We start from the raw sequence: 12523 nt of genomic DNA on the forward strand, positions 1-12523 counted from the left end.
CTCGTGAACCGGGCGTGATGCCTACCGTCACGGTGATCCGGATCATTTGAATGGGGCATGGTTTTCCAGGAGGTGGTGATGTTCCTGAACAACAGTTTGCACGACAAATTCTGTCCCTTCCCTCCCATGCACTGCTCTCGTGGAAGTGCCGTTTGCGTCTCGTTACTTTGAGGAGATTGCTGGGGAGATTCATCTAGAAGAAGCGTAAACGTGTGGTGGCAATGATAGCAAATGAATATTCAGGGACAGTCCCTGGCCTTCTGTGACTGAGCAATTTTAATGTATTCATCTGAGAGCTGCGCAGTACTTTTCTGTGGATGGTAAATTTGCTGAAAAATGCAGTTTTAGAATAGCCGCATCTATTTGCCATCTGAAGTGAAATTTGTTAACTGTAGCTATAAGTGGGAAAGGACATGGTGAAACCAGCTTCCAGGAGTGACAGAGGACCTGTTTCTGCCTTCCCCTCAGCCAGGGTGCAGGGACCCCATTGCATCCAGCGGTGTGCTCAAGTTCCCCTTACTGCGAAAGGAAGTTTGAACCTGCATCTCCCACCTCCCTGAGGATGTCCCAAATTATGGGGCAGGGGGGGAATAGTCCAAAAGCCTGCTGCTGGTCTTATTCTACCTTCTGTAAGCAATTAGGGTTATTAGAACAGGGTTTGGATACCGAGGCTCTGAGCTCCTGGGTGGGTATTGAAAGTATTAAGCTAGGGATTTTTGGTTGTTTAGCCTCAGTGACTGTGTCCTGATGGAAATGGAACAAGTTTGATAGGTCGGACCCAATGCCTGTTAATCTGACAGGTTGTCTTGCTGCTCCTTAAGAAGAGAGGATGGTAAAGCCTGTTTGGGAGAACACTTGAGTTAAAAGTCTGATAGTAACGGAGTGAGAGAGCCCACGTGAGGAGGTACAGCCAGACAAGGAATTCCTGCGAGGGCACCATGGTCTCGGCTGTCCACCTATATTCAGCCATGTCTTGGCTATTTCTACGGAAAATAAAGCCAAATGCACTAAATTATGAAATTATTTTTGTTGTTTTGTTTTCTATGCTCAGGTTGAATTGATTTCTTGCTTGGAAGGCAGTGGCTTTGTCTATGTTAGCAAATAGCACCATGCGGTAGGAGCAGATCTGCAGAACAAAACAGTACCAAAGACCCAGGCAGATTTCAGGGGGTTTGCTTCAAAATAGCTTTATTCTAATCCCACTTGAAGGAAATTTTGAAAGAAACTTGAAAACGAATCAGGAGACCAAATATTGCATGTTGAAAATGTCAACAAAACCTTTCAACTTATTAGGAATATTTCAAGTTTTCTGCCAAAACAAAGACTTCAAAAAACCTGGCACATGTCCATGAGACATTTCAATGCTCTTGAAGCTGTATTTTTTTGTTGGCAATTCTTTCAGCTGGAATTTTTTCTGGTGCTTCTTGAGGTCATCTGGCATGCCACTTAAACCTGCGTATCTTGCTGTGTGTGTGATTCTTGCTGTTGTTTCAGAGAAGACTATATACAGAATTGATCTGGTCATAACCCTTTAAAAAAAGGCATCCCTTTACCTATCTCTGCCTGCACCAGAAAAAGGAAAAAAAAAAAAATAATCCAGTGCTGCTGCCTCAAGTTTTTTGTTCTGACTTCTCTGCTGCACAACTGAAATCGGTCATGACAGATTTGCCTTAGCTGCAGGGAACTGAGAGAGAGGAGGCAGCAACATGGGCGAGATGGGCACTTCGGAGCTGAGAAAAAAATCAGGGATGGCATGTGGGAGAGCAAACCAACTGCAATGCAAGGAATGCGTGTGAGGCCTGTGCAAAGTGGCTTTTAGTGTAGTAAACTTTGCCTGCATGCTGAAGTCTATAGATACTGTCATGTGGTAAAGGTGGGGAGGACTCTGGAGACTATGTGGACTCTGAAAAGCAAGCAGAATATCGAGGGTAAATCACAGGGACTTCCTCATGCAAAGGTAGCCTCCGATGGAGTCAACACCCCAGGACAGCAAGTGTTCCTGCTACTTAGCAAGTCTGTGGTTTAGGTGTTGGATTTTACCTGTGGCTCTGGCTGACCTCCATCCCAGTCACATCCAATGATACTTATTCGGGATACTTTAATATTTTACCGAAATGTGATTTGGCTAGTGTCAGATGTCAGGACAGGTCAAACATCAGTCCAGGTTTTGGTGTGTGTGTGTGGCCTAGGATTTCCTGCCAGATGTCTCGTTCCTCTTGGCATATCCGAAAGCATATGGCAGGGAAAGTTTATCATCTTGACAGGATACTGGGTTTGGAGTAGTATCTAAATCTAACATCAGGGATAAAGTAGATATCAGCTATTGGCAATTTAACGCTGTAACCTGATGTAGTTTTTATATCAAGAGATGAGAAGACTATCATAGTATAGAAATAATCTGTACGTGTACAGTGCCCTCCTCATAGTTGCCAATGAGTCTCTCCTTTAACTTGCATGCTACAGATACCAGCTACTTTTAAACCTACTTAGTGTGTAAATCATGTCATCTTAAACATCAGCTCTGAATATTGTTTGGTGCATGTTGCTGAATTTTTGTAGTGCCACTTATCCTAAAGAGTTCATTGATTTCTGTTTCATTGTTTGTAACAAAATATGTTCTTGGAGCTTTCCATCAGTTCTAGAATGAGAATTAACTACTACGGTAGCACAACCTAAAAATCACTATATAAGCATAACAAAAACAATTCTTGCAAGTCTTACAAGTTTTATAAGTCCGAAGTTTCTATTTAAACATTTCTTGGTATTGCTCGTTCAGCATGTAACTCGGATTCTTCTTTAGTGTGCCTTTAAGAAATGAGAACAACACGGACTTTGGTATTTCTTTGAAAGATTCCTGTGCCTCAAAAAATAAGGTTTGGACAAAAAGAAAAATGCTCTGAAAATGGTTGATTTTCAGGAAAACTGTCAGTGTTCATTCAGGGTTTTTTTGAAAGGATGGAATCAGAAACGTTTTGGTTTCTGGGGTTAGCAGGTTACCAGATAGTCTTCAGCTGTCTGTTCAGGTTTCTGTTTTTAGAAGAGAGGCAGTGTCAGACGGTCAGAAGTTTGTCTGGACTTTCTCTGGACTTGAGGAAGGCGTGCAGGTAATTGTAAATATGTGTATGAAGAGCGGCTTTTGGCTGGGTTTTGAGTGGACTGGGAAGACCTATGTGTGACCGACTGGTTTTTCTCTGTTGCTTTACAGGTTCCAGAATCTTCTGTGGTCTCGAAAAGCATTTGTGGACAGTGTGAAGGTTTACAACCGCAGCTACATCTACATGCCAGCCTTCTCAATGAAGACGGGGACAGGACCCTCCCTACGTGTCTACTACACCCTGGAGGACTTCGGTGCCAAGCAGGCGGTCCTTTTCGCCAACCCCAATTTCCTGCGTGACATTGGCAAGTTCTGGAAGGGCAAAGGTATCCATGCCAAGCGGCTTTCCACGGGACTTTTCCTAGTCAGTGCTGCCCTTGGTCTGTGTGAAGAAGTAACAATTTATGGCTTCTGGCCGTTCTCTGTGGACCTGCACAGGAAGTTTATTAGCCATCATTACTATGACAATGTTTTGCCCGACTCCGGATTCCACGCCATGCCGGAGGAATTTCTACAGCTCTGGTTTCTTCATAAAAGTGGTGTACTGAGAATGCAGCTAGAACCATGTGAGGACCCTTTAATCTAGTCTTCTGCCTGAGGATCGCAGGAGTCTGTTTGGGAGATCCAATAGTTTTTAATTGCCACGCTCTCCAACAGAGAGTTCTGTTTTCTGTTGATTCCTTTTAAAGGGAAAATAATTGTGGATCTGCATGGACCATAAAAATGCTACTTGAAGGCCAAATGGAATACGTCCTTAATGTATAGTGCTTTATGGAACTGGGCTGGGGGAAAGCGAATCTCTCCATCGAGTCCATTCAACAGCATTGTGAAAATAATGTCAGAAGCAGCACAGCTGAACTTTCCAGGGGACATTTTTAAATGACCGATGTAAAAAAGGGCATTAAGGCTCAGAGAGACACAGGGCCACCCACAAGCTTTTGCTGACAGTGCCAAATATGACTGTCTGTTCAAAAATCCATTTCATTCCAGATTGGCACCTCATACAACTTTCCTTTTTCCTTTTTTTTTTTTTCCCCCCCTCTGTGTGTGAGGGGTTGTGTGTGTAGGAGAGCATGTGTGTGTTCTTGACTTTCTTTGTTTCTTTCCTTTTTCCTTTTTTTTCTTTTCCTTTTTTTTTTTTTTCCCCAATGGAAGGAAAAGGAAAGGCTTAAAAGTCCCAGGAGCTGAGTACCACCAACTCCTCCAAAGACTTTTGGGAGAGTGAAGGGTGCTAAGAATCTGGTTAGAAGAATGTCCTAGTAATACCCTGCTACTGAAAATGGGTGGACCTACTTGCCGTAGGTTTTATCAGGATAGTTAGGTCATTACACTTATAGCTATGTTAATGCTATACTGTGGGCAAGAGCTGGTTAAGGGAAATCGGTCTGAAAATAAAACTTGTGTTACAAAACCAGTAGTGAAGTGCAGCCTGGTTTTAGTTGACCTGCTGCAAAATTTCCACAGTGACTTTTGTAGCAGGGATGGTTCCTGACCTGTTTTGCTGTCCAGCCTTGGGGATTAATTCTGTATTCATTTGGACTCCAGATGTTCATTGACTGTCAAGGGGATTTGAGGTGTTCAGTGGAATGCAGAATGAAGTTCTTCATTCGCTTATAGCAGAAAAACTGCAGAAATGAATGTGTCATTTAAAATGAGTTGAAGCTTCGAAAATCCTTTCTCTTCATGTGACTAGCTCCTCTGTTTGGATTGTAACGTTAGCCTTAAAGACTTGTACTTTTCTTGTAAGATTGTCTCTGGTTAAAGATAGTCTGAAAAATAAAACAGCCTTTGGGTGCACTGAAAAACTGCGGAGCCAGCAAGAAAAAAAAAAAAAAAAAGGAAAGTGGCAGGCCCTTATGTAAGGCAGCTTCTCTCCTTGCAGTGGGTGAATTATGTCAGTGTGTACGTTGCACGCTGCTGCTCCGGCCAGCGCAGCGCCTGAAGGACTGTTTTATTTTGGGTTATGACTTGGGCAGCAGATGGTCCTATCGCCATGTAAATGAGAAATCTTTTTGTTTGTTTGCTTTGGTTTAGCACTGTAGGACAAGAGGGAGGATACCAGCTCAGCCCACCCTGCAATTTCAGCTGCAAGATGTTATCACCATTAACTTTAAAATCCAGACCAGTGTTCTCTTTCTTAGCCTTCCATCATTAGTAGCTGAAATTTTAGTCAAAGTGTTGAAACAACAAAACTGTCATCAGGTTTCCACAACAATTCCTGTGCTACCTGTTTTATTTCTAAAGTGCTAGTATTTGGGGGGATGTGTCCTATCATATGCTGACAATGTCTCTCTTTGTAGACTACCAGCTGCAAGTTATATAGTTATAATTAAAAAAAAAAAGGGGGGGGGCAAAATCCATGGCTGCTCTTTAAATATGAATAATTCAACTACCTATGTAGGACACTGGGGGGAAAAAAAAAATCATGTTTTGCTTTTTAAACCCATGTTTCATAATAAAATATTCTTTCTAAATATGGATATTCCAAGCATAAAGTGGGCACTGTTCCATAGGATTACAGGGCAGTGCTAAACTGTAACGTGGAGATTTGGATTAAATGGTGTTCTAGAGATTGTTCTGATAAAATCTGAATGTGCTTCTATAACCCATTTTATCTTTGTCCATATTTTTGTTAAAAGTACAGTCAACACACTGATGGAATGTCACTTGATAATTCGTTCCCTCTCATTATGTTTGTTTTATCTATGATGTGGGTACTCGGTGAGGAAGGATTTGAAAGTAAAATATTTTCTTCACTGCTTGTTACGGCAGAATTTTACTGAGCTGCCTTTCTTGAAGAAGAGGTGCCTGTATGGTCTTCAGTGTACGCATAAAGTTTTGCACTTTTTAGTGCTTTAAAGATGACATTATCTGTGAGAACAAGGGTGGGGGGGAATGAGAAGAGTAGGGGGCAACTGCCTTTTTGGAGGTCATTTTTTTGTGTTTTTACTGATACTTGGGAGTTAGTTCTGAAGCTCTCCGACAGCTCTCCAACCTTTTGGTAATCCTTTTTTCCACGTCTTGGGAAAATAATCAGTTAAAAGAACAAGAGAAAAACATGTATTTTTGTAGGAAGGCTCTGTGCAGTGTTTCAAAATGTCTGGCTTGTTCATGTTCAACCTGTGCCCTGGGTATCTCGAGATGTTGTATTCCCCACCTCTGTAAGACTGAGGCAGACTGAACTTGTAGCTTGTGGTCTTTGAGAGTCCCTTCTGATGTCTGCAGTCCTGATGTTTGCAAGGAGATAGCTTCCAAAAAGTTATGGGGGTAGGAGAGACCCAGGCTGTGTGTGATGTGTGACTGGTGTTGGAGAAATTGATAATTCTGGCTCTATTCACATTTATGTATAGTGAATATAACTGCATCTTACAAAGACAACCACATTTGATGGGGAAGTAAAGGCTTCGAGGATACATAATTTTCTATAACTTCCAGAAAACTGGCAGCTGAGAAAAGAAGAGAAACGAAAATAAATGCCCCTTTTGATTGAGCAAAATCTGGTTTAGCTGAATGACTTGTCAGTCCATCCAAACACTGGCCAGCGATCAGCCTTTTGCCCAGCAAGTAAAAAGGGATGCAGGAGGGTACTGCGAGTATTTTGTGGCAAGAGCAGTCAGGAAAAAAAAATAAAAGAAAAGCAGCTGGGAAGGTGAGAGTGGCAGCTGCCCAACAAGAAATGTTGGAGTAAATATGCTCCGTCCATGCTGCTGCTCAGCGTGAGGCTTGCCTTGTCTAAATCTAGGAGGCGGGGGCCCCCCAGGAAGCATACATAGGATCATTGATGTGAAAAACAGCATTGCATGCAAGGGACTGAAGTTCTGTCCTTCTTCAGGAGGGCGGTGACACCATGGGATAGGACCATACTTCTGCCTGAAGACAGGCACAAGCAAATCCAGGAGGCTAACTCTAAGTGTTAACTATGAGAAATCAGCATCTCGCAGTCATGGCAAACTTTGGTCAGAGTGATTATATCCATCCCGCATTTACCGATTGATTGAATCCAGTCCACTGACAGCAGTGCCCTTAATCTAATCTCATTGCTTGTGTTGCTATATTTTCCTTGAAGTGAATTGAAATCTTAATGTTTATTTAATTAGTGAAATTCCCTACTCTAGCTTCTCTATTTCCGCTGCCAGTCCCTGAATTTCTCTGATAGTGTAGCTTAAGCTGCACAAGTCTTTGCCAGGTTGAAAGCTACTGCAATTCATCTTCAAGAAAAACTAGTGCTGACTGGCCAAGGGATTTGTTAATGCTCCTAGTTATTAATTTTATCATAAAGGTGACAAGGTGCAGAAGTGCTGGGATCATTGCTCTGCATAGGAAGTATTGCCCCACGTTTATAAGTAGAATAAATTCCTTTACAAGAGCTGTGCATGGAAGATATTCAGTACTGAAATCACTCTAGAGATAATATTTTTGGGGGTGTATATGCCTTTGAGTAAATCAAGACCAATTTTTGAACTTGTGCCAAAACGATGTAAAACTCCTCCTTCCTCTTGATTATGAAGCCTTTGGAGCTCCTTCTAAAACAGACAAGCAAAAGAGAAACCAGCAAACTAAACTAAAATCGTAGAGAAGGGATGCATGTGCTCGTGAGAATAAAATAATTTATAATTTTGGCACAGACCTTGCTGTAATACTAAGGACTCTTATTCGTGAGTGTTGTATTTTTATATTTTTGCTGAAATGAGGATATCAAGTTTGGAGTGAACCAACTATGAAAGTCAAAGGTTCGAGCCTCTGTTAGAGCTCAACTTTTGTAGAAGATAAGAAATATTGGCTGTTTTGTCGACTTGACTACTTTCACCTTTTTTTTTTAGCTTCATCAAAATGGTGTCATAACACACACTGCTGCGTTTGTGCCTCTGGGGGAGCTGAAACTAAGCAAAGCATCTGCTTTTTTTAATGGAATGTCTGAACTGTGGTAGCTATGTAAAACCCTTCCCCTATGCATCTTCATGGAAACTGGTTTAGTATCTGGCTCACCCTTGCCTGTAATTAATAAGGAGAACACGAGTGAGGAAACTTTTGATCTAGAAGTGAGGGTAATGAAGGGTGTGAATGCTATCTCACCATTTGCTGCCTGCTTTGGTTCTTTTCTTCGGCTCAGTAGATTAGTAAGTGTTGGAAGAAGTCCAGGTTATATAAAGGACGCTTCCTGGTTATCTGAGGGACAGGCAGTTCTTGAAGGGTTGGATAATGCTGGAAAAAAAGGAAGATCAAATCAGTGGGGTAACAAATCTTGATAAAGATCCCCAGTTCTAAGCAACTGTAGGACATTTTCATCTGGCAATGACTGTGAAAAATGGACTACCTATGACCTGCCAATGGTTTTCTGCAGGACGGCAGCAAAGCAAAATGCTATGAGGAAGGGAAACGCTGATGAAACAGAAAGGGAAATACAACGGAACAAGGAATGATGATGATGAAAGATCTGTCTTTCCCTTCTCTTCTGCCACTCCCCCCAAAACATATATACAAAATGGCCTAACCAGCTATTTTCCTGATTCACCGTCTCCTTCATGAAATGGTGTGGTGGGATTTCCATTAGCTGATACTTCTGAGTAAACAACATTTATCAGGCCTTGTCCAGAAATGCCTGTTCCCTGGCTCTATGGCTGTTTGGGGGATGCTATGGGGGCTGTGACTGTCCTGGTGTTCTGTGAGCTCCCTGATGGGACCTGCTCCTAATGTCATGTGGTTCCATCAGATCTCCCTCTGGGATCATCTGGACTTGTATTTGTGCCCCAAGAAGTCATCCTAAAGGATGTCTGCTCTATCCTTCCTGATGACCATCCTCCCTGGGGTTAGAAGCTTGATGTAAAAAATCAGCCATAAGGTAGCTAATATATGTTGTCATTTTGAACCATCTTTTCTCCTGAAGTGTTGATAAATCCAGCAAGAGTTAGCTCCATAATTGAAAATATGACTCCATTTAGGTGTTGATAAATTCATCACTGGAGAACAGACAGAGGATGGAGGAAGGCTGTGTTTTTCAAAGAGATTGTTGTAAAATATCTACTCTTTCCTTGAATTCCCAGATTTTGTCACTTGGAATCTATCAGATGTTTGACTTTTCGGTAATTTTTCAACAGAACAATTAGTAAAAGACTTACTGGCCTCTTTGTTAAGTATTAGCAAACTCATTTTCCTAAGCGTAACACAAATACCCAACAGGAGGCTTAACCTATTCTCCCTAGCTGGTATTTCTTTGGCAGCAGCGAGAACTTAAACAGCTACTTATTCCTCCCCAATTATTCATTTTCTTCAATTTTTATTACAGCAGGTTGAGCCCTAGTGTATTCAGCCTCTTCAGCTTAATGCATATACCTACAAATGAATCTCACCCTGTCTTCTCAGCTGTAAAAAAAAAAGAAAAAGTTGTTAATTGAAAATGGTTGCGTAGGTTCTCTCTACAATCAGGAGAGACAGGCACCTCCAGGTGGTGATTCATGCTTTTTCTGAACAGGGGCTGGGTTCAGAGGTCTCTGCAGGAATGTGAAAACACCCCAGCTGTGTGTGTTAGGCTAAGCTGTGCAGGGCAGAGCACAACCTTAAGCGTTTGCCCTCATGGTGTATGGTTTGGTAGCGAGCGTGCTGCCGTGGCTTTGTCAGATGCCCACCAATGCTGTCCTAACCGGTGCTCGGGCATTGCACAGGGTGGGGGATGCAGCTCGGTGACCAGCCCCCGGTAGTCCATGTGGGTGATGCCAGCCCAGTCTGAGGAGTTCAGCTGTGTGTTGAGTTCAGCCGGCCCTGGCATGCCGCTTGCCCTGGGGGGCGGCAGGTAGTCGTCACCCGTGGGAAGGCAGCAGGCACGTTCAGGGCAGTAGCACCTAAAGATAAGGCTGTTGGCTGCTGCTGCTGGGGCTTGGATGCCACCAGAGTGGCTCCATTTAGATCTGCCATGGATACCATTCAGCAAGTGCCAGTTGCAGACCAGGCCCTAGATAATTACCCATGGCAAGATCAACCCTCTCTTGCTTCACAGTCAGAAATGCTGGGCTTACTGGAAATTATGTCAGCTCCGTCCCTTCGGAGACCAGCCTGCTTCTTGCCCTGAAATGCTTTCGATCCCTGGCAAGTCTCAGAAGGGCCTATTAAAACTGCATCTTAAAATAATCTACGTGTACTCCCTGCTGCTATTGAGTTGGTCAGCTTTCTATTGAGCTGAATATTTATCCCGTTTGGGTCCCTCTGAGGCAAGTGAACCTTTAGCACTCAGACCACCTGCAATTTGCTGTGTTACTTGGTGTCTTCGCCTTCCAAGTTAACCCCTTTTTTCTTTTAGACTAGATTTAACTGTTGTGGGTGAAGCCAAAGTGAGTGTAAGAAAGCAAGCAACACCACAAGTAATTGTTCTCTGGGTTTATGAATAAGCTGGTGTTCAATAAAGTGCTGAAGTACCACTTGAATAGTTTCTGTTGATTTCTAATTGTATATTCAATGAATTGTTTTGCTCAGATGGGGCCCATAGCAAAGATAGGATGCATCGTTTTATGTTTCTTGGAAGGGAGCAATTACAGATGCATAATAAATTTTAAGCTAAATTCTTACCAAGAGGTTAGGGCATCTACACATTCTGCACAGAGGAAAAAAGATTTTGATTAGAACAGTATAATCTGGAGCCCTGAGACCCAGATTTGAGTCCCTGCTCAGATGTCTTTGACCAGGATCTTGGTGTGCTGCGAGAGTGCCATAATCACAACTACTTTTTCTTCTCTACGTGTATTAATTTTTGTAGAAAATGCTTGAACTTTTTTTTTTTATAACCCCTATGTGCACTGAAGAGAAACACTCTTTTTTTCAAGAGCACAAGCTTTTCTTTTCGGATACCCATAGCTTTTAGTACGCAAAGCAAAACTGACAGAAGGTGTCCGATTTTCAGGAGAACGCTCTTTCAGAGCAGTCTGGCAGGGCTCCTGCAAACAGGCGAGTTGATCGCTGCCTCTTGAGCTGTAGAGTTTCAGCAGATGATACAGAGTGTGCTGCGCTGACGATAAAAAAAAAAGAAAGACATTTTAGCTGCAGCTCTGCCTGCTTGGTCTCCCATATGCTGAGTGGTGTTTCTTAGTTCTGCGAGGGCCCTTCAAGCGTGGACTTTGATCCTGAAGATTGTATTTTGACTAATTTTAAAGGACTGGACTTTGAATGTACTGAAAACTGAAATGAGCATTGAAATAACTTGAAATAAGTCTTTAAGTATATCATTTGGCTGTACTGGATTGTTTGGCCGGTTACAAAACAGGCCTGTCTGTATGCGAAAGCCATTTTATCTGAGTATGAGACTTGTGTCTATGAGGAGGTCACTGGAAGGTTAATGCCTGATGCTGCATAGGGCAAGGACTTGCAAAAAAGACTCTCTGTGTTTTTAGTTATGCCAGTAATGAAATCCCCATTGAGCCAATATTGGATTCAGTGCTCTTGAACCTCTCAACCCATAAGCATTTCCAAGAATACTCCCATGCACGGGCAGGAAGGTAGATTTTTGTTTTCTTCATGCGCTTCACCTTGCATTGAAAATGGAATGAACTGTCAATCAGAACTCTTATTTACCTGTTTTAGAGGTCTCTGTAGACTATCTAAGGAATATGTAGGCACATAATTTTATAAATACAAGCAAAATAGCCGATAGCCTGAAGTTTATATCTCAAACGCTGATTAGTATCTTGAAGAATTACTTTAAAATCATTTAGTGAAAAAAAACCAAGTGCACAAATTTTACATATGAAAAAGTATCCCCCCCCTTTTTTTTTTTAAATACAACAGTAACTGAACAAACTCTATGCTAAGAGATAGGTGTTTCCTTTGGTTTTTGAGTCATTCTGCACTTCTTTGTACTCAAGTCTGTACTTCTGCAAAGCTTCCAGTTTTAGACTACTTCACGTGGTGTCCTTAGATTAAAAATTGTGTTGTACTCCAAATGTAGTCAAAAAAGAAAGAAAAAGAAACTCAGGACAGAGGTTCAGATCTTCTGAAGTCTGTTACTGTTTAGGTACTGCCATTTAGTTGCGGTGTCTAAAGAACTAGCCAAAGACCAGAAAGGAGATAAATATGCAAGACCACAGTCTTTCTGGTAAAGATAAAGCATTTAAATGCTTTGCTGAATTGGGACCAAAAGTTATTAACAGATGTTAGGTCTTTATTCTTTCGCTGCTTTTTCCGTCAGTTCTTTTGGTACCAGGGTGAAACCTGCTGCGTTCACAAGTTGTTTAAAATCAACTCTGCGCTACAGTGAGCTTTCCTCCAGGCTCTAAACCTGAAAACGTAACAGAGGGACATAAACCACTTTAGGTTTATTGATACCGAGTGCAGGCAAGCTTGCATGCAGTATTTCACATCTTCCTCGTACTAATTACTGTATTAACTCCAAATTAAAATGAAGCGGAAAACCAGAAATTTTATAAAATATAAGGGTTTATCTGTTTT

General features: G+C 42.0%; 1 protein-coding gene across 1 annotated transcript in view; it reads left to right on the forward strand.

Annotated features, from left to right (window-relative positions):
* Positions 1-3680, forward strand: part of ST8SIA1 (ST8 alpha-N-acetyl-neuraminide alpha-2,8-sialyltransferase 1) — a 98584-nt gene extending 94904 nt beyond the window's left edge. Inside the window, exon 5 of the mRNA XM_035888553.1 lies at positions 3206-3680. Coding sequence (XP_035744446.1) covers positions 3206-3680 — 475 coding nt within the window. The remainder of the gene's footprint in view (positions 1-3205) is intronic.
* The last annotated feature ends 8843 nt before the right edge of the window (positions 3681-12523 follow it).

Source organism: Egretta garzetta, unplaced genomic scaffold (assembly GCF_000687185.1).
Source record: "Egretta garzetta isolate BGI_Z169 unplaced genomic scaffold, ASM68718v1 scaffold81, whole genome shotgun sequence".
Lineage (NCBI taxonomy): Eukaryota > Metazoa > Chordata > Aves > Pelecaniformes > Ardeidae > Egretta > Egretta garzetta.